This window comes from Lissotriton helveticus, chromosome 9, assembly GCF_964261635.1.
Source record: "Lissotriton helveticus chromosome 9, aLisHel1.1, whole genome shotgun sequence".
Taxonomy (NCBI): domain Eukaryota; kingdom Metazoa; phylum Chordata; class Amphibia; order Caudata; family Salamandridae; genus Lissotriton; species Lissotriton helveticus.
The window spans coordinates 254,114,627-254,140,624 of NC_136070.1; the positions used below are offsets into that span (position 1 = coordinate 254,114,627).

At 47.0% G+C, this 25,998-nt stretch overlaps 1 protein-coding gene across 2 annotated transcripts in view; it reads left to right on the plus strand.

The window, feature by feature from the left end:
- The window catches only part of LTBP2 (latent transforming growth factor beta binding protein 2), a 1,439,407-nt gene that overhangs the window by 1,345,532 nt on the left and 67,877 nt on the right, over positions 1 to 25,998 (plus strand). For both annotated transcript variants that reach the window (XM_078659886.1, XM_078659885.1), the window contains one exon: positions 16,884 to 17,033. In XM_078659886.1, the coding sequence (XP_078516012.1) occupies positions 16,884 to 17,033 (150 nt within the window). The remainder of the gene's footprint in view (positions 1 to 16,883; positions 17,034 to 25,998) is intronic.

Sequence of the window (25,998 nt, forward strand, 5' to 3'; positions counted from 1 at the left end):
GACGATACTACCCCCACCTCCTGCCCTGACGGAAATAATTCATGCAAGAATGGGTGGCCTTGGGGGGATTTAAACAAGGTACTCAATACTGCCTGTTACCCTAATAAGGAGGGAGATCCTCAGGCGACAGGTACAGTCCTAGAAAGTGAAGAATACAAGCAAGGGAACATGACCATGTCCTACAAGATGTTAAATACCAAACCTAAAAAGAGTGCTGGTCCCCCTTCCATCTCGGTCTCACCAGTAAAAGGACACCTGTGCATCCAGAAAAATGGCTCTGTTCCATTAGGACACAGTGACTGTCATACCACTATAAGTTTTGAAGACAGAGGAAAGTCCTCATTTCTAGCATCTCGCCATACTTATTTCATCTGTGGCCAAACGGCCTATGTGCAGCTGCCCTTGAACTGGGGGGGAACTTGCTATATAGCATTCCTGTTACCCCCTGTCTTTGTGGCCCCATCCACTTACCACCGAGACCTCCTAGTGCCCCATGTCAGACATAAAAGAACGATCGATACCTCCTTGGTTGACCAAACGGAAACCTCATGGGAGCAGTATACAGATTTTAACAAAGGGTTCTTCTTCTTTGTTGGCCCTGTACAGAACAGCAAGCTTATACGCAGGTTGACAAGGACCTTAGAGGCTGTTGTAAACCAGACGGCGTCTGCCCTTGGGAGCTTAACCCAGGAGCAGTCTGCCATACGATTGGTTACTCTCCAAAATCGCCTTGTCCTTGACATCATCTTGGCTGACAGAGGCGGAGCCTGTAAAATTATAGGCTCTAGCTGCTGTATATTTATTCCTGATAATTCCCCATCTGTATACATGGCCATAAAAAAATTACACAAGATAGCCGTAAGTTTACATCAAGAACCTGGCACTTGGACGTGGTCTGACTGGTTCTGGAAGATAATATCGTCCTGGGGATGGCAACTGCTGTCAGCAGCAGGTATAATATTCCTGATAATAACTGGATGCTGCCTTTGCATCCAATGTGGTCCTGCCCTGTGCGGTCTATGCGCTGCAAAATGCATTCCTAAACCACTTGTCCAGCATAGAGAAAGGGAAAGAATCATGTTACAAGAATGTATAAATGATCTCATGCAAATTGAGATATAATGTAGGTACACTCTGGGGCAAGGAGGGAATGTGGAAATAAAATTGACAATTGTGCCCCATCATTTCCCTGTTTCTGCCTGACAGCCATTTTTCTCAGACAAACACCCATTTTGTGTGTGACATGCTCTCAGCAATTTGTCTGAAAACTGTCCTTCACATCCCCATTGAATCTTGCACAACCCCCTGCTCCTTGTGGTCGAGCCAATTCCAAGAAGCCTGTCTGTATGCCCTCCCCCAGTTGTGCCAGAGACTCAGCCACATCCTGTCCATTGTTGGTAACTCAGCCTGTCACACCAACTGCCCTGTGACCACTCCCAACTGAAAGAGGAAGCACGAGGTTAGGCCCTGAAACCACACCAACTAATAGAGGAAGCACAGGGTTGTGCACTGTGAACACACGCATTTCTGTGGTTCTGCCAATTCTGGGAACCAGCAGCAGATAGTTCCTGTTCTTAACTGTAAGACACCCTGCACCTGGCATCTTAGTTCATTGACCACCCCTTCCTGTGTTTCAGCCAATTCCCAGAACCAGCAGATAGTTCCTGTTTTAAGAAATAGTTACTGCAAGCCAGAGAGCAGATGGTCTCTGTTTTACACAAGATAGTTCCTCTTTTTGACATGAAGCACGAGCACAAACCCCAAATGAGAAAGCCTCCCCCTTCCAACTGTCAGACTATTTCACATCGCAAGTCCCCTCACGGAGCCTAAGACACGCCCCCATTTCTTCACAATCTGCTCCTCTTGCTAATTTTTGTTCCTCTATCTGCCATGACCTGTTTGTTCCTCTATTTTGCCTCATGACCAAGACTGTATAAATGTCCTGCTGTTGAAAATAAAGACACCCACTTCAAGAGAGGGACTTGAGAGATTGCTCCTGTGCCTGCTTGGTGCTGGAAGCGCTCCCCTTAACTCGAGTTATTGGTCTCCTCCTCCTTCATTTGAGCACCACGGACTCCTCGCTTTGCATTGACAAGAAATTATGATTTATTAAGCATAGAAATTCAGAAATGAGGTAATAAGTAAATTTAATTTACCACACACCCGTGCCACTCACTGATGGTTGATGGAGGACCACATGTCCTTGCTCCATCAGGAAGTTTTGGCTCTTTTGGTCAAAGGAGCCATCAAGAGAATGCCTGCATCAGAAGTAGGTTGTGGTTGCTATTCCTTCAACTTTCTGGTGCCTACAAAATGCAGAGGCCTCCGGCCTATTCTAGACCTGTGCCTTCCCAATGCTTTACTTAAGAAGGAAACATGTAAAATGCTCACATTAGCTCAGTTCCTGTCTTCCCTGGACGCTGGTGACTGGATGGTGGTGTTGGGCTTGCAGAACGCCTATTTCCACATCACCATCCTGCCTGCCCACAGCTGTTACCCGCGATTCACGGTGGGCTAAGAGCACTTTCAGTTCGCTGTGCTCCCTTTCAGTGTTACCAGTGCTGCTCGGGTATTCAGTAAGGTGATAACCGTGGTTGCAGCACATCTTCAGAGGTCATAAGTTCCAGTCTTCCGCTATCTCAATGTTTGGCTGTTGGAGGCAGGCTTGCCCCAGCCAGAAATCTCGCCACCTCAAAGCTACAGCGGGCCTCCTGCATTTGCTGGGGTTTACTATCAAAGTACAAAAATCACACCTAAATCCCTGTTAGTCACTCCCTTTCTCCCCTGTTCTGGACACAATGCAATTTCAGGCACGTTCTCCTGAGCGGCAAGTCCAGGATATTCAGGCTCTGATTCAGATATTTCAGCCTCTATTCGAGATTTCTGTGGAACTGACTCTGAGGCTGTTTAGCCTCATGGCCTTCTGCATCCTGTTGGCATATGCAGACTCTGCAGTGAGACCTGAAGTCCCAGTGGGCACAGCATTGGGGAATCTCTCCAACTTGGTCCAGATCTCAGAGGGAACTTCAAATGACCTGCTATGGTGGCTGACAAACCGCGATTGGGTCAGAGGCATACCCCTTTCCTTTCCCCAACCAGAGTTAACTGCAGTGACAGATGCCTCACTCCTGGGATGGGATGGTCATCTGGAGGAGATTAAAGTACTCTGGTCTCCAGTGAAGTCCGGGCGCCACATCAGCCTGTTGGAGCTTTGGGCGATTTGATTGGCATTGAAAGCAGGTGTGAGTGTTCATGGACAACACCACCACCATGTCGTACAGCAACAAAAAAGGAGGGGAGGGGTTGTGGACCCTTTGTTAAGTGGCTCCACGTCTTTGGACATGGCTGAAACATCAGGGCATGCCCCTGGTGGTGCAACACGTGGCAGTCTCTCTGAACACCAGGGCGGACAAACTCAGCCATTAATACCTAGTGGACCACAAATGGCGTCTTCATTCGGTAGTAGGGCAAGGTCTGTTTCAAGAGTGGGAGAGCATTGGTTAGATCTGCTTGTACAGCCAAGAACACGCAATGTCAGCAGTTCTGCGCATTGGAGTTTTCAAGGTGGCTCATGCTTAGAGACGCTTTTTGTCTCGATTGGAGCTCCAGTCTCCTGTATTCCTTTCCGCAAATATCACTCTTGCCCAGAGTTCTCAAGAAGATCAGGAATGACCGGGCCAAAGTCATTGGTGTGACTCCGGATTGGGCACTGAGAGTGATATCCCAAACTCCTGAGCATCATTCCCTTGATCAGGCTGCCCCTTCGGGAGAACCTTCTGGCATAGTAACAGGGAAGGGTACTGCACCCCGACCTGTGCATGCTCCGCCTTCATGCTGAGAGATAGAGCTGTGACAGTTGATAGCCTTCGACCCCACTCCCTAAATCTGTGATGTTATTCTGGCAGCTAGTTATCCCACACCTGCCATTGGCACGAGTTCATGGCATGATGAGAATTCAAGGATATTGACCCTCTTTCTGCACCCTTATCCAAAGTACTATTGTTTGTTCTTTTTCTGGGCTAGCAGGGCTCTGCTCTGGGCACTGTTAAAGGTTACCAGTCCACCATTTCAGCATACTTGCAGTTGCTGGACCAAACGTCTTTGCTTAGGTCACTGGTTGTTGCAAGGTTCCTCTAAAGTCTACAACATATATTTCCTCCCAGGCCATTCATTATGCCACAATAGGATCTCTAACTGGCTTTACCTTTCATATGTGCGCACCTTTCAAGCCGCTACACAACTGCCCAATTTGTCTGCCTCCCATCAAGATGGCTTTTCTATTGGCCATAGCATTGGTCAGAAGTGTCAGCAAACTGCAAGCAACTATTTGTGCACCCTCGTTATACAACATTTTAACCAGACAGGCTGGTTCTGAGAGCCTGTGATTCCTTCCTTCCCAAGGTTGTGACACCTTTTCAAGTAGACATGGATACTGAGTGGTGAGTTGCACAACTTTGTAATCTTCAATTTAAACTTTATTTCGTGTACTCCTTTGATTAACCTTCTCAGCGTGCTAGCAGTCTTCGCGCTCTGTCCTCTTGCGCTGCAAATAAGATACGAACACACGGGAACCGCATTTCGGTTCCCAACTAGCTGCACAACCTATTTTGAAACAAATCCAATGAATTAAATCCATGTATTGCTTAATCCTTCATTTTATCCTTTCATTTTTATCACTTGTATTCTTCTTTTTTATGTTCAATTCATTTTACTCGTTTCTTTGTATCTCCTCATTCTTCAAACAGGCACAAGAACACATCATGTTTCCACATGTCATGTTTTATTCCATAAAAAACCCAATGCATTTCGGGCAACATTTGCCCTTCTTCGGGGGTATCTAAAAAAGTGAAAAATATACACATATCATCAATCCGATCAGTTGTAATCCTTATGCTGCAATTTACAAACTTTACACACGAAATTAAAACTCCGCTATTGCCCTCTTTTAAGCGTTTCATATATGTGTGTGTGAATACTGCCAACAAGATAAACATTGTTTACCGCTAGACCCCAGAACCTGATATACTCAATCTGCACAACAGAGCTCAATGCCATATTTTATGTCCTCTTTCAGCCCTGGAGGTGTATTAGTTTAACCCATGTTGAGCTCCCTGCTTACCGTGACACGTGTTCCTTTCACTTAAACAAAGCACATTTGTCACCAACTTCCACGTTATTCGAGACGTTCAACTCCCTTCTAAATCGCTGCCAAACACCGCAGCATGTTCACGCTTCATCTGTCGGTGTCAATCAACTCCCCTAACTACAACTGTTCCCCACTTTAACGTGTTCTGCTCTCCCCAGCTGCACAGGACTCGATTGCCCAGAATGCAACCCTCCCGCTTCTGCCACAGTGAAAACTTGAGGCAGAAGCGGGAGGGTTGCATTCTGGGCAATCGAGTCCTGATACACTGAGAGTCAATAAGTCAGCTTACGAGTGGGTGAGGCTAACAGGGCGTAGCTTTAACACGTGATCAGTGCAGCTGGGGAGAGCAGAACACGTTAAAGTGGGGAACAGTTGTAGTTAGGCGAGTTGATTGACACCGACGGATGAAGCGTGAACGTGCTGCGGTGTTTGGCAGCTATTTAGAAGGGAGTTGAACGTCTCGAATAACGTGGAAGTTGGTGACAAATGTGCTTTGTTTAAGTGAAAGGAACACTTGTCACGGTAAGCAGGGAGCTCAACATGGGTTAAACTAATACACTTCCAGGGCTGAAAGAGGACATAAAATATGGCATTGAGCTCTGTTGTGCAGATTGAGTATATGGGGTTCTGGGGTCTAGCGGTAAACGATGTTTATCTTGTTGGCAGTATTCACACACACATATATGAAACGCTTAAAAGAGGGCAATAGCGGAGTTTTAATTTCGTGTGTAAAGTTTGTAAATTGCAGCATAAGGATTACAACTGATCGGATTGATGATATGTGTATATTTTTCACTTTTTTAGATACCCCCGAAGAAGGGCAAATGTTGCCCGAAATGCATTGGGTTTTTTATGCAATAAAACGTGACATGTGGAAACATGATGTGTTCTTGTGCCTGTTTGAAGAATGAGGAGATACAAAGAAACGAGTAAAATGAATTGAACATAAAAAAGAAGAATACAAGTGATAAAAATGAAAGGATAAAATGAAGGATTAAGCAATACATGGATTTAATTCATTGGATTTGTTTCAAAATAGGTTGTGCAGCTAGTTGGGAACCGAAATGCGGTTCCCGTGTGTTCGTACCTTTTCAAGTAGGCCAAAACATCACCTTGCCCATCTTTATCGCTCCACCTCATCCTTCTAAAGAAGTGGAGAGACTCCACTGCCTGGACCCAAAAAGAGTATTGTCATTCCACCTGGATCGCACAAAAGAATTACAGATGGACAATCATCGTTTTGCAGGGTATGTCGGGTGGAGAAAGGAAAGGCTGAGCAGAAATGGACCATTACACGATGGATAGTGCTGTGCACAAAGATGTGCTTCTCAATGACCAAAAAGCAACCCCCTGAGGGCTTGCATTCCCATTCCACCAGAGCCGAGGTTGCAACAACTGCATTAGCTAGCGGAGTCCCTGTCTTGGATATCTGTCAGGCAGCAACGTGGGCTTGCTTGCATATGTTTATGAAACATTAGTGTCTGGATGGTCAGGGCCGTTGTGATGGGCATTTTCCTCATGTGTTCGTGCATGACTTTTGGTTTAATCTGTTTTGCAGACCCACCTCCGGGGAGGTATTGATTAGGTATCTATTCTAAGGTAAGGAATATGCGGCTAGAAGTATTTATCAGATGAACCAGTTACTTACCTTCGGTAACTCCTTATCTGGTGGAGACTATCTAGCCGCAGATTCCTTACCGACCCTCCCATCCTTCCCGCTCTGCAAACTGATTTCAGTATAGGATTACCCTTCTGAGGCCATAGCAATACACACCAGTGTATCAGTGTCCTTTGTGGCTCTGTGCTTCTGGCTTGGAAAGTCACAAAAAGAAACGTTCAGGGCTAGGGTGGAGTTTGTATAGGGACCTCACACATCACTTCTGGCACAGATGACACTGACACGGGCCTGAACAACGCCACCTACTGATGTGCAGGGGTACTGCTCGAAAATGTCCACATCCAGTCTGATGCCTGGGGAATATTCAAAGGTAGATAATCTGCAGCTAGATAGGGTCCCTACCAGACAAGGCATTACTAAAGGTAAGTAACTTGTACAACAGGGTGGAATGAAGCCACACATCCTGTCAGAGAGCCCTACAACTGTGGGGTTGGCCTGTATTTAACAGCATTGACTTGACAGCGGAACACCAGCATGGGCATAACAGCTACCAGACTCATGTCCTCAGGGGAACCCTCTCAAAATGTCATGAGTGACAACAGCAAGACAGACAAAATCAACAACTCTTTGCTGATGGGGCCAGCCTCTACTAGATATATTGACAACTCTGGAGAGCAGGAAATGCCATCTCTTTACACAACAGGCATTACTTGCAGAGATCTCACAGGAAACATTTTTACAAAGAACTGGTGCAACATCTTGCTTTTCTTCCATTTTCTCTGGTCCAAAGTCTTTGCAAATGTGATGAGAGGTTTTTGTAGACTGATGATACTAGTCACCCTTGCATGGCTAAGACAGTTCAAACTTCTATAGCTTTCCAGTGCTCCTCTGTTAGCCTCTAGAGTACACCCAGAATTTCTGTCCAAGCAGAAAGCACAGATTCTTTGTCACATTATACGTTTTTCAAACTGCATGACCTAGCTCCAAATTACTTGGACAGTTTGCACCTTTTACTTCCAAAACAGAATTCTAAGTGGAAGCATTTCTGTATCTGGTGTGTGAGTGAAGGCCTGCATCCATTGTGTTCAACCTTATTCGATTCTGCCATGCCTGCTACATATTGCCAAATCCAGCCACATCCTCAGTTAAAATACAGTTTGTAGCTATTTCAAGATATAAGAACATTTATTTGCCTCACAGTGCATGATTAAGCAATGTATGGAAAGGCAGGTCAGTACCTTTACCCATGTGAGAGATCTGCCCATTCCTAGGGTGATATACACAGTCTTGAGCTGCCTTATGGCTCATCCATTTGAGACAATTCACAAAACTGGCCTCAGTTTCCTTTCCTTGGAAACAGTGATGCTTCTCGCACTGACATCTTCCTGAATAGTAGGTGAATTGCAGGTCTTGATTATCAACAACCTGTTTCTCCAATTCTCATAAGCCAAGGTGGCCTTACGACTGAGCCCAAAGTTTATATGAAATGTTCTTTCAAACATGGTGAGCCAGTGGTGCTCCATTTCATGTTTCCAAACCTAACCACAAACGCAGAAAGGTCCTTGCAGTCTTTAGACATACACCTAAAGTTCTACTTGGAGAGACTTGAAGATGTCAGAAGTTCTGATCCGGTCTTTGTGGCTGCTAGACATCCACTGAGAGGTCATCTTCTGAATACACAATGTTGCAATAACTGTTCAAATGCTTAATTTCTCCAGTATTGGGGTGTTTTTCATAGATTCACATGCCTGAATCATTCCCCGTCGTCGGAGTGGGAGTCCCACGGTACATAAAAAAGCAATAAAATGCCATAATAACATAGAAAAAACTTGGTAATAACCAACCAGGAAGTAAAGTAGCCCAAGCTACAGGAGAAAATACTTTCCCACTCATGACCATCCTAGTCATTTTGTATAGCCCAAACTGCAGCCAATCAGGCGACAGCACCCACCAGAAGGTTCTCCCCAGAGGCTCAGGCTCTCAGATTTTCTACCGCACGTCGTGTGAAGGGAGTCTCCCTGAGCTCTGCTCAGTATTTCTCTAATTTCCTTCAGGAATCTGGTTTGGAGATGTCTTCATCAAAGAAATCTTTATTCAGGCATTGTGACTCTTGTGGTAAGCTCCGGCTTTTTAAAGAAGATCCCCACAAGCAGTGCATTTACTGCCTGTACCCTGACCATCAGGTGAAGGACTGCAAGATATGTAGGACCTTCCCTCAGAAGACCCTCAGGGACAGAGAGGGCCGCCTGCTTTTGTGGCTACAAAAGCTCAAGGATCAAGATTAATCTGTTTCTGAGGTAGGCAGTATTGCCTCTGGGTCTCCTACAGCTTCTAGGAAGAGCTGCTGAAGAGGTGTTGTCTTCTCCTGGGGCCAAGATTGTAAAGAGGCAACAATCTTCTATGGGGTCTGAGAGGCCTTCCACTTCTAAGGCTACTCCCCCTACTAAGGGCAAACTTGGGCCATCCACACCCCTGAGAAGAACAACTAAACAATTACCTCAAAAGAAGACTTCTGAGAAGACTTTACCTCAGAAACAGACCCTGTCGTCGACAATGCCGTCGTCGACTCCTTCGTCGACGAAGACCCCGTCGACGCAACATCTATGTCTACGGTAACTTTCACTTCACCTAAGCCTGAAATGTTAATGTCGACGGCGTCTTCACCGTCGACGATGGTCTACGTCGCTGTCAGGCCTATCTCGTCGACGAAAGAATCTTCATCTGCCATCGTCAGCGCCCCACCGGCAGCCAAGCTGAAGAAGATTCCGTTGACGATAGCTTTGTCAACGCCACCGTCGACGGCTGCTCCATCGCGTCGACGAACATCCCGACGTCGACGAGCTCGTCGACGACTCCTGCACCGTCGACGAAGACTCCATCGTCAACGAAGACACCGTCATCAACGAAACCTTCCTCATCGGTGAAGACAACTTAATCGTCAACGACGACCTCTTCATCGGCTGGAGCCAAGCCCCCGTTGACGAGCCCATCGATGGGGCCTCCGTTGACGCCGCAACTGTCTACATGTACCACCATGCAGGTTTGGTCACCGTCTACGGCTTTTACGTCAACACCAAGGCCATCATTGCTTCAGAGATTCGGTTCTGGCCTAGAACGTTTATCTCCTCTACGCCTGTCACCTCAAACGGTACCCCTACAGGTCCCTGACAAGTTACTGGACTCTGAAGATAGTGAAAAGGATTCTGCCATGGTTGAAAGGTTTGGGACGGCTACAAGTCCTTCAGAATTAAACATCAAATACCAAGAGGACGATCAAGATGACCAACATTCGTCTGAGCAGGTGACATCACCTGTTACTAATGTCCCATCAGCTCAGATGCCAGTAGCATTGCTAACAAATCTACAGCACATGCATAAATGATTATTACAGGCGTTTTCCTCCGTCTGAGTCAGCGGTCTCTGTGCCTCCTACACCTATTGTGCAAACGCCCATATCTGATTTAAGACCTCCAAGGTCTCCTCCACCTGTGGCGTCCCATCAGCCTGAAGAACAACATTCTTCTGACGAAGAAGAGAGAGAAGAAGGGGAAGTCGATGACGGATCCATGATGTCGGAGTGGGACGATTATCAGGTCCAAACACCTTCTCCTTCACCTCCGGTTACCGCTGATTCACCTCCAGTAGACGTGGGAGGATTCCATCTACTAATGGAAAGAGCTACAAAACACTTCCATATTGACATGGGGACTACACAGCAGGAATGCTTCCTCTATGATTTTAAGGACCTGCCAAGGAGGCAGGTTAAGTCTATACCTATTATTGATTTCATCTGGAAAGAGGGAGTTAAGGTTATGTCTACTCCTGCATCTATCCCTCCAGTACTGCCGAGGATTGATAAGAAATATAAGGCTCCTGAAAAGTCCCCAGCTTTCATTATAGGACACCCGAAATTGGATTCGGTGATCATACAGGCTGCACAAAAGAGATCTAGAAATCCTTCCTCTCCAATCGCAGCCCCACCGGATAGAGACGGTAGGCGTCTGGATGCAGCAACTACAGTCCGGGCTGCCAACTCATTAGCCATTCTGGGCAGATATGACCGGCAAATGTGGTCTGACATATCGCCATATGTCAACATGCTTCCAGAGCCTTCCAAGACAGAAGCCCTGAAAATATTGCAGGAAGGTAAGAGAATCTCAGCTGAGATGATTGACTCTGCAGTTGATGTGGCTTCAACTGGATTCAGACAGTTAGCAGGAGCTGCTGTCTTGCGCAGGCAAGGCTGGCTAAGAGCGACTTCGTTCCGCCAGGAGGTTCAAGCTAAGGTGTTAGACATGCCTTACGACGGGGAGTTTTTGTTTGGCCCGCAAGTAGAGGAAGCTTTGCAGACAATCAAAAAGGACACGGAAACAGCTAGATCCCTGGGCACCTTACAATTTCGGAAGCCGCCCTTTCGAGGTGCGAGAGGACGTGAATCGTCCTCTACTAAAGGAGGTTATAATCAGCAGTCCTCCTACAGGCAAAGGAATCAACGTTACCAAACCCAACGTTACCATTCCTATGGCCAGCGCAACACTAATTATTCCCAAAACAAAAGAAAGCCTGCCTACCGCGGAAAGGATAAAAGACAATCAGTGTCATCACCTGCCACCGCTACTGTCGCAGTCTCACATAAAAATTGGAGGAAAGATCTCAAAATTCTACTCAAAATGGTCCTCAATAACGTCAGACAGCTGGGTCTTGGACATTGTGGCCAAGGGCCATGCCCTCGAATTTGAAAAGTTTCCTCCAAATGTCCCCCCAAGGGGCCCACCTCCAGCTCATCTCAAAGAGTTGTTTTCCCAGATCAATTTGATGTTAAAAAAAGGAGCTATCGAAAAGGTTCCTCGGGTTCAGAGAGGAACAGGATTCTACTCCAGATTCTTTCTAATAAAGAAAAAGTCTGGGGAATGGCGTCCAATTCTGGATCTCCGTGCCCTTAACAAGTATTTGAAAAAGCTAACGTTCCGGATGCTATCACTTCAAGAAATACTGCATCTTCTTTCGGCGGGAGAATACATGGCCACTTTGGACCTCCAAGATGCGTATTTCCAAATCCCCATTTTACCTCGTCAGATGAAGTTCCTGCAATTCAGAGTGGCTGGCAGGGATTATCAGTTCAAGGTCCTCCCCTTTGGGCTGCGTTCGGCACCCAGGGTGTTTACAAAGGTCCTGGCTCCGGTAGCAGCACACCTCCGGCTGGAGGGAATACAAATATTTCCCTACTTAGACGACTGCCTTACCAAGGCAAATTCTTACGCAGACACAGACAACCATATCCAGCGGTGTCTGTCTCTCTTCCAGTCACTGGGTCTCTCCATCAATTTCAGCAAGTCACAGCTAGAACCGTCCCAAAGACAAGCTTTCTTGGGAGCAACCTTGGACACACAGCTGGTCCAAGCTTTCGTATCGGACGAGAGACAAGAAAAAATACAGGACATGGCTCGGACTTTACTCTCATGAAAGTCAGTTTCAGTCCGACAGTTCAACTCTTTTCTTGGGATGGCCTCTTCTTGCATTCCGTTGATACCGAATTGCCGTCTCAGGATGAGGTCTCTTCAAGAAGAACTCAACCTTCAATGGCTGCAGGTCTCCGGCTCATTCGAAGCCCTCATCCGGTTCACCCCTCGCATCCGAGGTGCTCTTCTCTGGTGGATTCAAAGGAGAAATTTCAACAGAGTTGCCTGTTCCTACAAGACGTACCAAACTTCACAATCACCACGGACGCATCCCTCGAAGGTTGGGGAGCACATTTTCAAGGGCTGACGGTCAGCGGGAGATGGAGTCCTCAACAGAAGGTCTGGCACATCAATCTATTGGAGCTAAGAGCCATCTTTCTAGCCCTCAAGTCCTTTCGCGCAATTGTTCAAGGGGCCACAGTATTGGTTCGCACAGACAATACTACAAGCATGCACTATTTGAACAAGCAAGGAGGAACGAGATCGGTCCTTCTGTCTCAGGAAGCCCAAGATATATGGGCATGGGCAATACGACACAGAATCAATCTGGTGGCGGTCCATGTACCGGAAACGGCAAACAATCTTGGGGACACTCTCAGCAGGACAACGGTGTCCACCCACGAATGGGAACTTCATCAACCAATGGTGGATCGGATTTTTCAACAGTGGGGTCATCCAGATCTAAACCTCTTTGCGACCAAGAAGAACAGCAAATGCCTATTCTTTGCAAGCTAAGAAAAAACAAAGAGATGCCTCCCCCACCCTTATTTTTACTACACCCTCTTTCAAATGGTCAAACCACAACTTCTTTAGTTTGACAAGGTATTTTTATTTATACCATCCAATTTTATATTTTTAAAGATTATATTTTCAAAGTTCATAAATGCAAAACAAGACCACTATACATTAATCTTTTTACAATACTGTACAATACCATTAAAGATATACATACAACAAAACACTGAATCAAAAATGATTTATCAATATCATTCATCCCAAACAAAAACAGTTTTAAACAAGACAACACATTATATACACTTGAATAGACAAAGTAAGCCGATAAGGAGTTCACTTTATGAAGCCAGTACATCTAAAGGTCAGATGTTATTAGTTAATACTGTGGATGACCATTTACTCCTTCCTTATTTAAGGTCCAGCCTACCCCATGCCCCTAAGGACCTAACTCCATAGTTTAACATATTCTTTGTAAGCTGGCATCCCCACAAGGACTCTCAGGGTAATGCGTTTTCGATCAACTGGTCTCAAATATATGCTTACGCCTTTCCTCCGATACCGTTGGTTCCCAGGGTTCTTCGGAAGATGAAGAAAGAACTGTGTCGCCTGATTCTCATTGCCCCCAGGTGGCCTCGCCAATACTGGTTTACCGAGCTCCTTCTCCTATCGGAGTGCGAACCAATCCAGTTTCGACCAATTCCGGATCTCCTCTCCATCCAGGATGGTCAGATTTACCATCCGGACCCGACATCTCTGAAATTAGCGGCTTGGCGTCTGAGTACCTTGAATTCGCCCATCTGAATATCCCTGCAGATTGCAAGGAGGTACTAGCCAAAGCATTAGCACCTGCTACGATCAAAACATACAGACTTAAATGGAAGAGATTCTGTATCTGGTGTCACTCATCTTGGATTCAGCCTTTTCAGGCAAAGCCAGAACAGATATTGCCTTTTTTCTTACATCTGGCAAAATCGGGATTATCTCATGCAACTCTAAAGGTTTTCCTAGCAGCCATTTCAAGGTATCGTCAGGATGGGTCCACTTCACTTTACTCTTCAAGAATAATACAACAATTATTTAAAGGACTTTTCAGAATGTTTCCTCCGGTACGTCGTCCACCGCCATCGTGGCATCTCAATGTAGTGTTAGAGCAACTCATGCGCCACCCTTTTGAACCAATTCACAGAGTGGATTTAAAATTTCTTACATGGAAAGTATCGCTTTTGTTGGCTTTGACCTCATCTAGAAGAGTCAGTGATGTCCAGGCTTTCACAGTCCATCCACCTTTCTTACAGTTCACGTCCGATTCAGTATTCCCCCTCACAAACCTAAAATTCATGCCTAAGGTGCCTTCAGATTTTCACCTGAACGAGGCAGTCATCTTAAGGAAATTTTTTCCTGACCCACAATCCCCCTGCGGAAAGGGCATTGCATACACTAGACATCAAGAGGTGTTTAAAGTTCTATTTACAAAGGACCTCTACAATACGCAAATCTGATCAATTGTTTGTCGCATATGGAAAAATTCGTCAAGGTCATGCAGTGTCTAAACAAACAATAGCAAGATGGATCTCTGCAGCTATTGACTTTTGTCATATACAAGCAGGAAGACCTTTGCAGGCAGCTCCACGGGCTCACTCTACGAGGGCCATGTCTTTCTCGACTGCTCTTTTCGCTGGCGTTCCTGTTCAGCACATCTGCAGAGCAATAACCTGGTCCAGCAGGCATACTTTCACCAAGCACTATTGTTTGGATGCAGCCAGCGAGACTGATGCTTCAGTGGGTCAAGCAGTTCTGCAGAATCTTTTCAAATAAGGTGAGCCTCTGTTTACCTCCTCCTCTTACTGCATTTCAGACGATTATTCACGCTTATTATTATTATGTACATTCTCAGGTAACTGAACTTTTCATGCTGTTAGAAATTAGTCTTTTATTATATGATTATGTGTTTTTCATATGAACAGGCTTATGCTACAAATAGCGTCTTCTAAGCACGGATATTTACTGCTATCTACTCTGATTCAGGCATGTGAATCTATGAAAGACACCCCAATACTGGAGAAGAACAATAGTTACTTACCTGTAATCTGTGGTTCTCCAGTATTGGTGTCTTTCATAGATTCACATGCAACCCGCCCACCTCCCCTCAGAGGCTCATAGGCTACATTGGTTTACCATCACTCCTGTGCGAGAAAATCTGAGAGCCTGAGCCTCTGGGGAGAACCTTCTGGTGGGTGCTGGTGGGTGCTGTCGCCTGATTGGCTGCAGTTTGGGCTATACAAAATGACTAGGATGGTCATGAGTATGGACGTTTTTTCTCCTGTAGCTTGGGCTACTTTACTTCCTGGTTGGTTATTACCAAGTTTTTTCTATGTTATTATGGCATTTTATTGCTTTTTTATGTACCGTGGGACTCCCACTCCGACGACGGGGAATGATTCAGGCATGTGAATCTATGAAAGACACCAATACCGGAGAACCACAGATTACAGGTCAGTAACTATTGTTCTTATATCACAAAAAGGCAAATCACCCTGTTCTAGGAAAAGTCATGATACACTGTAGCAGAAGCAGGTCCTGACCTGTAGGTCATTACATTGGTGTACCTCTACACACCACATGTCGCACTGTGACATGGAAGAACAGACTCACCTTCACCAAGAAATATTGCCTGTATTTAGACGCAGCAGCAGATTTTTCAGTGGGGTAAGAGTTTCTACACAACCTCTTTCAGGAAGATGAGCCTGCTTCCCACTGCTTATGTAGGAAATACTGCTAACTCAAGCATGTGAATCTTTTAAAGATCCAGTCCTGGAGAAGAAACAAAATTTCAAAGGAAGCAATTGTACTTTTTCAAAGAAAGTTTTTAATAGGCATATCCAGGTCCCAGCTGCAGCACCTGTGTCTAGCCAAGACGCTGTGAGCCAGAAAAGAGGTTGTACCCAGATATCAAAGATGGCAGCCAAGTCTCCAGGCAATGTGATAGTTCACAATCTGCAGGGACAAGTAGTTAGTCACCAGGGGGCTGTTGTGTAGTGCGTTCTCCAAATATATGAAAGGCCTAACTTCAGGCTTAGCCAACAATCTGCATGGACCTCCAGTCTCAGATGACTCTCACATGCAGTGTACCTACGACCCCCACCCTGAATCATATTCTATTAAAATGTATCAGTAGTGGCAGACCATTAATCCTCTTTTGTCTCACTCACAAAGCAGTCAGTCACCGGGAAAGAATATCAAGTTTTTTACTCCCTTTAATCTTCTAAGTATACAGAAGATGCTAAAACATCAACACCACGGTGGAACCAACATGAGGTAAGTCTCTGTTAGTCAAATGAGTGAACAGCAGGGACCATGCCAAAACCACACATGTACATATTTCCCATAACCTACAGAATCTGTTAATCAATGGGGAACTCTTTTCCTTTTCATTGACCAGAAAATGTGCTGTCTTTATTCCACACAGTGACTTTACTCTTAGGTCTCAACCATCACAGAATAAATATTCAATTAAGTACTACCGTATGTCTCTTCAGTATAGGAATACCAGGAATTAGAATGTCAGACATGTGCATGCGTTAGGTATGGCTGGCGTCCCTACAAATGCTAAAATAGAAACAGTAACAGATAGGCTATTTCATAACAAACTTTGGCATACAGGAGCCTCGGAGCACATATGCTTCAGTGGCAAAACAACCACAGAGCCTTAGGTGAACATAGGAAACATATACTTAAATTCAACACGCAGTATGTGTAAGGAATGTCTTGTGTGTTTACAGTAGAATGGCTCTTTCCACTGTTCAGTGTGTATGTGAACCCCTATGCCCTTGTAGGATCAATGTGTCTTTCCTTCCTTCTCTCTGAGTTTCCTTTGCCATGGAAGTGATTTTTGTGAGCTCATGGCCATGTTCTGCTTTTTCTCCAGGGCACTACGAGGGCTTTGAGGGTCTGCGAGCTGAGGAGTGCGGCATCCTGAATGGCTGTGAGAACGGACGATGTGTGCGAGTCCGGGAGGGCTACACCTGTGACTGCTTTGATGGATTTGAACTTGAACTGACAAAGCTGGCCTGCATCGGTGAGTATAGAGTGCTCACATATAAAAAGTAGAACAAGAAACACCACTGTGTGTTGCTGAAATGGCTTTTTATGATGTCATGCTGGGACCTTCACGTAAATTGTGACTGCATGGTAAGGGAACTGTAGTGTAGTTCCTATTATCCCAATAGGCTCTGCGCATTGGAATAATATCTTCAATAGTATAGACGTAGGACTGTGGTTAACTAGGTCTTCTACTGACGATATTAGACTTAAAGTTATGTGTGCCAGCTAGCTCAGAGTTCACTAGAAACTTTCTCGAATAGGCAAGGAGGAGTTTAACCTCCCTGGATAGACAAGAAGGGATTTAGTTTCTGACAACCATAGAACATGACAACTTTGCTCTCCCCTAATCAAGAGTATATCTCTAGAGTCGTGTGAAAACAAAAGACAACTATTTTACTCAGTCAGTACGTGCATTCTTAGTTTCACCAGTTTGTAGAGAAATAAGAGATGGGCGTGGTTCAATAAAAAGATGTTATTTATTGATCAGTCTCTTTTCTCATACAAGAGAAATGAATCGCTATTATTGCAATACTTATAGTTAAGTAAAGTGCATACAGTAAAAACAGAATTATAAAATAATACTGTAAAAGCATTTATATGGTTTCTTAGCCATATGATACTTAAAATGGATAAAAGATATACATACATATATACATTGACTAATCGTACTCAACTGGTGCTTCTAACTACGCCTACCCCGGTGTACCTGACCTAAGCCTAATACTTGGGAGGGAGTAAGTAAGTAGCAGTTTAAGTTAAGTTTGTTTTGCCAAGAATCTGACTCAAGAATTCTCTGTAAGGGGTTAGTCAGTTCAGTACCTGGGATTTAGAAGGCTGGAGGGTTGGTATCTCTGTCACAGGACTCGATATCCCAGTTACCCGCGAGGGCGGCTGGAAACGCCGGAGGCTGGATTACTCAGCAGGAGAAAAGGAAGCGTCTCTCTCAGCGCGTCAAAAGGGAGGGGCAGCGTCCGTGGGCTTTTCTGCATCAGCTGGGCTCTCCGGCAAGTAGCGCTGCTCCAAGCTCGTCACCACCGTGTCTTAGCTTAGGGCTGCGTCGGTATATTTATACCTGAAAGGTGCCGTGTTTGACGTAAGGATGGACATAAGACGTCAGCAAGAATGTCATAAGGGCTGGTCGTTCTTACATTCTTTGCAGGAGTTCTCGAGCGAAATCAAAACAATATCTGCGGGGGATTTCCCAGGTCTGTTGGAGGTTTGATTTGTTTTGAGAACTCTGTGTGCTTTCTAGGGGGCTGAAGGGATAGTGCTTGCTTAATGTGACAGCATGCGCTATGACCTAATCTGAAAACGGGTTTCTGTGCCAGTGTATGGACATTAATGAATTATTAACCGGACAAGGGTCAGAAATAGGAGTATCAATATAGGTACCTAGATAAACACACTACACCCACTCCACGATTTTATGTACATATTTACTAACCTAAGCAATAATAAACATAACTAACCTTGCATGTGTATACCGAACCACCCCAAAACCTTTTTTTTTTTTTAAATGGCGTATGCAAAATGCACAAAATGAGTATAGGTACTGTATACAGTCAAGCAGTATAATCATTCAAAAGGAGATGCACATTTTATATCGGCATGAATGATTTGCGAAATTACACATGAAATGGCTCTTGATACAGAAAAAAATTGCGAGACCATCTCATCACATATAAACACAATTAATTGCATATAAACTAGAGGTTGAGGTAATGTAACGTCTCTAGTATCCCTAAGAATAGAAGTTCTGTTCTCTAAGAATAGTTTTACTTTAAGCAGAAGATAAGTGCCCAAAAGGTAAATATTTTGGAATTTGGAAAAAAGTTTTCGCTATTCAGGGGAGAAGAGAAAAAATAGTTCACAGTCACTTTGTTTTCAAAAGACTGAAGGCCAAATTCAGAGTTCAGGGAACGCCGTGTGCAAGTTTGTTTAAAATCATTCTCTCTGTTCCGGTGAAAACATCATTTCAGACAGATTCTCGAAAAAACAGTCTACAGCTTCTGGTGAGAGTTCGACTAGGTTAGAAAATGTCGCTACCATGCAGTCACACGCATGATTGCGTTCACTGATGGTTTGATCAGAACTGCTTACAGAAGGTCGTACCTGGGCGATGCTGCTTTCATCTTGTACTTCACTACCCTTCAATCGTAGTGGTGAAGTCTCCACGAATGCCGTCATCAGGATAGGTAGCCGCTGGGGACAGCACAATGCATGAGCCTTTACTGGACCCAACAAAGTATCTGCATCCAATGGTACGTCTGATTGTAGTGTAAGACAGGTGTCCAACACGCATTCATCGCCGCATAGCATGCACCTTAATACAGGCATAACACAATTCTGCCAAATGGGTCTGAATGAAAGAAACCAGGTCATATTCAGATCTCGTAGCCGGGCTAAGCCAAGGACTTTAGTTATGCGGTCCCGGTAGCGGATAGCTAGGATCGTTTCTTCCATTGTTGCTGGAGTCTTGTCTGTGACATGGCTTGCCATAACGAAGCAAGAGTAGCAAGAATAAAATGCCTGCTACGAGTCCCAACAGGAGTGGAAGTCCGCCAAAGATGGAATGGACGAAATTTGGAAAAATACCCCTTATCGCTTTGAATGGTGTTAAAGCGCCTGAAAAAACTGTCTTAAATACACTCGCGATACCACTTGTATCAGAAATATTTAAGATTTCGTTCAGCATTTCTGCGAAGTGTAGGGGGCAATTTGTTGATAACATTGAATGAATCTCTGCCGTTGTCCTTGCAACTTGGAGATCATACGTTTCTTTTGATGACGTCAACTGGGTTGGCGTCTGTAGGAGCACAGTCTTCATTCTGCTTAAAGTATCAATTCGAATAGAAGAGATTTTTAAACTGGGCCATAAACTTCCCTCCCTGTCTGGAGCATCATTCGGGAACAATACTCTTTCACAGCACATGACCCTGGAAGTCACGCTTACGAGATAAGGTTTTCCTGGCAGCAAGCCACAACATCTGTGATCTACAATTAGAATGTAACTCCCGTTCGAAAGTCTTCTAAAGAATGGTTCTATTTGTGTTGCAGGTGTGCCTAACTGGTGACATGAAAGGTTATTTGAAGTCCCTTCACAGGCCCCATGCAAACTAATACCCTGACACAGAAGTATGCCACTTAGTGATTTTTCACAATTATCACCACTAAGAAATACACTCTGTCCGTTATTACTGACACATGTGTGTGTATAGGGCAAGTTCCATGTGGACTTAATGTATTCTTTACCCAACCTTTCATACTGGCCTGCCTGTATATATTTTTGGCAGTATTGAAACTGGAAAGTTGTTATCGGAATATTTATTATCCCATGTATTATCCATTCAATGACAGGTCGTTCTGACATTGTCAATGGTAATCTCTCAAGTTTTTCAATGCTCAGAATTGTATAGTCGATTCAGAAAAGGGGGTGGTGATGGACAGAGCATCTGAGTTAAACAGAACACTCATACCCAGTCAAAAGATCAGGGCTTGATCCATCACCGTTTTTTAGCTCACTGCACCATCCCAGCTCAGAACCTGGCTACATGCAAATTAGTCTGTCCCTGGCCCAGTGCATTATGGGAACAGGGCAGACCAAACTACCAAGCCAATTCTTTACCGGAAAGGAAACAAGCTTCCGGGGACCGGTTTCTGGCATTGCAGCCGTCTTCGGCCCGGCTTGCTTGAATCCTAATGGTGCAGTGAGCAAGGGACTCACATCTGAGCATACCCTGCCACTCCTATAGTGGCCAAAACGATTCAGAAAAGGGGGTGGTGATGGACAGAGCATCTGAGTTAAACAGAACACTCATACCCAGTCAAAAGATCAGAATTGTATAGTCAGCACCCTTTTGTGCCAAACTGATTTGTTTATCAGTAAGGTTAAAGATATTAAATAGTGACGTTGTGTTGATTAAACGCCAAGGCACATAGCCTGAACGCAGATTTTGTAACGTCCAGCCAAGCTGTACAATAGAACGCAATTGAGACTGACCGTGTTGCAACATCAGTAAGTCTTGTTCTGTAGTAGGGGATCTCTGTGTATAGTCATAATCTAGTGAATAGTCCCGCCCATGTGCGTGGACCCCGGAGCAATCAAAAATAATCTCTTATAGTGTCAAAAAATGCAGAAAAGCATAGACACTTAAGAGAGAATTTAAAGACAGATAATGCAGCCTAAAAGGCTACACTGTCCAGTACTTCAACTAGAAATTCCACCATAAAATCCACAAAACAGCAAAAGCCTGTACAGATTTCCCTTGCTTTACCAGCAAAATCCCTCAGGAATGATAGAGAGAAGAACCTGGACAGACAAGCCCCATAGGCTCCATTATGTGGCTCAAAACAGGATACTGTGCCTTTAAGAGAATCTTCCAGAACCTTCTCCCAGTATCCCAGAATGCATAGCAGGTCCAACTTAGTTTCAGTTCTTTTTTCCGGCTCCTGCAAGCAGGACCCTGGAGCATTGAGCTCTCCCTTTTCAAGGGTTTTGTTGGTGTTTTTTCACTACATTCGATTTTGTGTACTTTTAAAGTACTTTGGTGACTTTCTTCTTGGTTTTCTGCACTCTTTTGTTGTCCATAATGCCTGCATTATTTGACAAATGCCCGGAGTGCTCCAGGAAGAAGGCCAAGTCAGACCCCCATGAGGTGTGTATCCTCTGCCTTCCCTCTTCCCACATCCCAGAGGAGTGTGTGATCTGTAGAGGCTTCTCTGGCAGGACCCTGAAGGACAGGAGGAAGATCAGACTTCAGGGACTTGAAGAAAGAAGACTGAAGGCTCAAGGTGGGTCTGGAGGGGCTTCTACTGCCCATGCTGAGGCCTCTGGGGGGCTCCCCAGGGGCAGGAAGTCCAGCAAACGTCCAAGGTCTCCGTCTGGGTCGGTTGCCATGACCGCGACGTCGAGAGGACGGTCCACGGCCAGTTCCCGGTCTCCCCAGGGCTCTGGGTTGAGAAAACGTCGCCCGTCGACGTCGAGGGACTTACACAGGCCGCCATCGAACCCGCTGTCGATTTCCTCTTAGTCGGCGTCGAGCGGACGGCATCGGAGGGCCCGGCGTCGGCGCTCGCCGTCGAGGGCGAGAACATCGTCGTCGTCGAGGGGATACTCGTCGTCGAGGCCGCCGTCGAGGCGGAAGAGGTCTCCGGCGCTGAAGAAGTCGACGTCGAGGCGATCGAAGAGGTCGACGTCGAGGCGTTCGAAGAGGTCGCCGTCGAGGCGATCGAAGAGGTCGTCGTCGAGGCGGTCGAGGTCGCCGTCGAGGCACCAGCGACCGTCGTCGAGGTTTAGAGGTTCGTCCATCTGGTCGGGGTCGACGTCGAGGCATAGAAGCCGGTCGACGCCGAGGAGTGCTAAACGGTCGGTGCCGAAGGGCCGCTCGACGTCGAAGGAACCACGGTCGACGTCTGAACACCGGTCTTCCGCGTCAGGGGGTCGTAAGGACAGGCAGAGGACTGTGGGGGGCTCCCCTCAGTCAGAACAGGATGGTGGCTCGCCGGGAACGGCGTATTCAGAGGTGTATACACCAAAGAAGACTGTTATATAGCCTCCTCCCCCTCCTTTGCCTAGAGGGCCTCCTCCGAGGGCTTCGACGCCTCCTCCATTGCCTCCTCTACCTGCTCTTCCGTCAGGACCGCAGGCCCCGGTGCCGGGTGCTCCTCCTCCGGTTCCACCGAGATCGGTGTCGATGCCCAGACTTCCGACACCTCCGAAGAAGACTCCGAAGTCGAAGGTTCCTCCTAAGCCCAAGACGTCCGACCCGGGGAAGCCGGCGGAGCGTCCCAGACCCAGGAGATCGAGGTCACGCTCAGGGAGAAGGGACAGATCTAGGAGTGGACACGGATCCTCCTCGAGATCCAGACATCGCCATAGGAGGCATCGGTCCAGGTCCCATTCGGCCTCTGGGACCCGTTCATATTCGCCTACATTGTCGGATTCACCGGAGACGAGGGTGTCTCCGATAGATGACATTGGCACATTCCAGGAGGTTCTCCTGAGAGGGGCGGCGAAGTTGGGGATCAAGGTGACGGCCCCTACGCCCACAACTTCTGTGATCTTCGAGACTTTGCACATGAAGCACCTGTCTCGCCCCCTACTGCCGTTGGTGCCGGGACTGGTTGAGCCGGCTGAACAGCTCTTCCTTACGCCGGCGGTGGTGAAAGCTGCTCCCTCCAGGCTTGTCAAGAAGTACAGGGCTCCAGAGTCGGACCCGGCCTTCTTGCGGAAAGACCCAGTGCCTGATTCGGTGATTGTGACGGCGGCTCGGAAACTACATGCTACCTCCCCGTCCTCCACTGTGCCCCCGGATAAGGAGAGCCGCTGGATTGACTCAGCTGGACGGAAGGCGTGTGGGACGTCTTCCACGACGATGAAGGCCTCCAGTGACTCGGCGTTGTTGGGAAGATACGACCGTGCACTGTGGGATTCCATGGAACAGTTTGCGGACCTTGTCCCGCGCGACAGGAAAGAGGACTTCATGGAGATCGTCCAGGAAGGGATGCTGGTCTCGAACCAGGCCATCAGCGCCGCGGCGGATATCTCCCTGCTGGCCGCGCATGGATACTGCCACGGTATCAATCAGAGACGCCATGCTTGGCTCCGGCTGACGTCGCTCAAGCCTGAAGCGCAACAACGAGTGGCAAATCTGCCGTTTTCCGGCGACACCCTCTTCGGGAAACACGCAGATGACGAAATGGCCAGGATGAAGGCTGAGGCTGAAACCCTGACGGCTGTGGGCTTGGAGAAGCCCAAAGAAAAGAAACCCTACCGCCAGTTCCATCGGCGGTTCGGGTCGCAGGGTAGAGGAAGGGGACAGTCTTCTGGGCAACAACAGGAGCAGCAACAACAGCAGCAATACAGAAGACCCTTCCAGAAACGTCAGAGGGGTAGAGGTGGACAGCAGTCCTCTACCGCGAACAAGGGCCCGGCTGGGTCTCGCCCCTGAGCGGTTACTTCCCCTTCATCCGTTACCCGCTCCGGTGGGGGGAAGCGTTCAATTTTTTCTGGCAGAGTGGAGAAAAATTACTCATGACAAGTGAGTGCTGAATATTGTTTGCAATGGATACAGTCTTCGGTTCATCAGCCCTCCTCCATCGATTCCTCCGGTCGGCTCGCAGTATCAACTGCGCGAGCTCCAGGCGGAGGCCGACATCCTTCTAAGGAAACGGGCGATAGAAGATGTACCTCTGTCTCAAAGAGGAAGAGGTCTGTACTCCCGGTTCTTTCTGGTCCGAAAAAAGGACAAGAACGAGTTCAGGCCCATTCTGGACTTGCGACAGGCAAACAGATGGATTCGCAGAGAAAAGTTTCGCATGCTGTCGTTGCATCAGATTTATCCTCAGCTGCAACGGGGAGACTGGCTTTGCGCCATAGACCTGCAGGATGCGTACTCCCATGTGCCCATTGCACACAAACACCGGAAGTTCCTGCGATTTCAAGTCGGCACCAATCACTATCAGTACACGGTACTTCCGTTCGGGCTGAAGTCTGCGCCCCGGACGTTCTCGAAGTGCATGGCAGTGGTAGCGGCACACCTGCGGAAGAACAAGGTGTTTGTCTACCCATACCTGGATGATTGGTTGATCAAGGCCTCCTCCTTCTCGGAAGCTCAAGCACACTTCCAGAAGACGTGCGTTCTCTTGAACAAGCTGGGGTTGCACATCAACATGTCCAAGTCTGTCCCGACTCCGGTCCAGTGCATCCAGTACTTGGGAGCCTCCATCGATACGCTGTCGGCAAGCGTGTCTCCTTCGGAAGAGCAACGTTTATCACTCCTTCGGAAGGCTCAGGCTCTCCTGTCCGCTCCATCCACGACAGTGAGGACGGTGTCTTCGCTGCTGGAATCGATGGCTTCTTGCATCTTCCTGACGCCACATGCACGGCTGCATATGAGACCGCTGCAGGAGTGCTTGGAAGATCAGTGGGACCAGAGGAGAGGCTCTTGGGATGACAAGATATGACTGTCTCTGCATGCTCTTCAGTCTCTGAAGTGGTGGTGTTCAGCGGAGAATCTCCTCAGAGGGGTTCCCTTCCACAAGGACATTCCCACTCAGTCTATTGTGACGGATGCTTCTCTCCTGGGATGGGGAGCGCACTCCGGGGATCTGCAGATTCAAGGGACGTGGTCCCCGTCGGAGTCCACGTACCACATCAATTTCCTGGAACTCAGGGCTGTTCACTTGGCGCTGAAGGCTTTTCAACCGTCCTTCCGGACCAACTCTCTGCTTGTACAGACGGACAATACGACCACGATGTATTACCTCAACAAGCAGGGGGGCTCGAGATCACGCACTCTGTCTCAGGAGGCGCAGGCGATCTGGCATTGGCTTCTGGCTCGAGGACTCTCGATAACGGCCACTCATCTGCCAGGTGTGCAGAATGTTCAGGCAGACGAGCTGAGCAGACTGATTCAGGAAAATCACGAGTGGGTCATAAACGACGAAGTACTAGGAGAAGTCTTCGCAAGGTGGGGCACTCCAGACGTAGATCTGTTAGCCACCGCCGAAAACAGCAAATGCCGAGACTTCGCCTCCAGGTACTACCAGCCGGGGACGCTGGGGAACGCGTTATGGATCAACTGGTCGAACAGCTTTCTGTACGCTTTTCCACCCATTCCCCTGATTCCAGCGGTTCTCATCAAGCTCTCCCAGTCCAGGGCGAAGATGATTCTGATTGCCCCGGAATGGCCCAGACAGTGGTGGTTCACGGACCTGCTTCACCGGTCTCTGCTTCCTCACATGAAGCTGCTGTGCAGGCCGGACCTTCTCACGAAGTTCGGGGGGCGGATGGTGCACCCCAACCTCTCGTCTTTGAGTTTGGCGGCATGGCTCCTGAAATAGTGCAATATGGCCATTTGAATCTCCCAGCGGATTGTATGGACATACTGAAGGAGGCTAAGCGACCTTCCACTCGGACTTCTTATGCTTACAAGTGG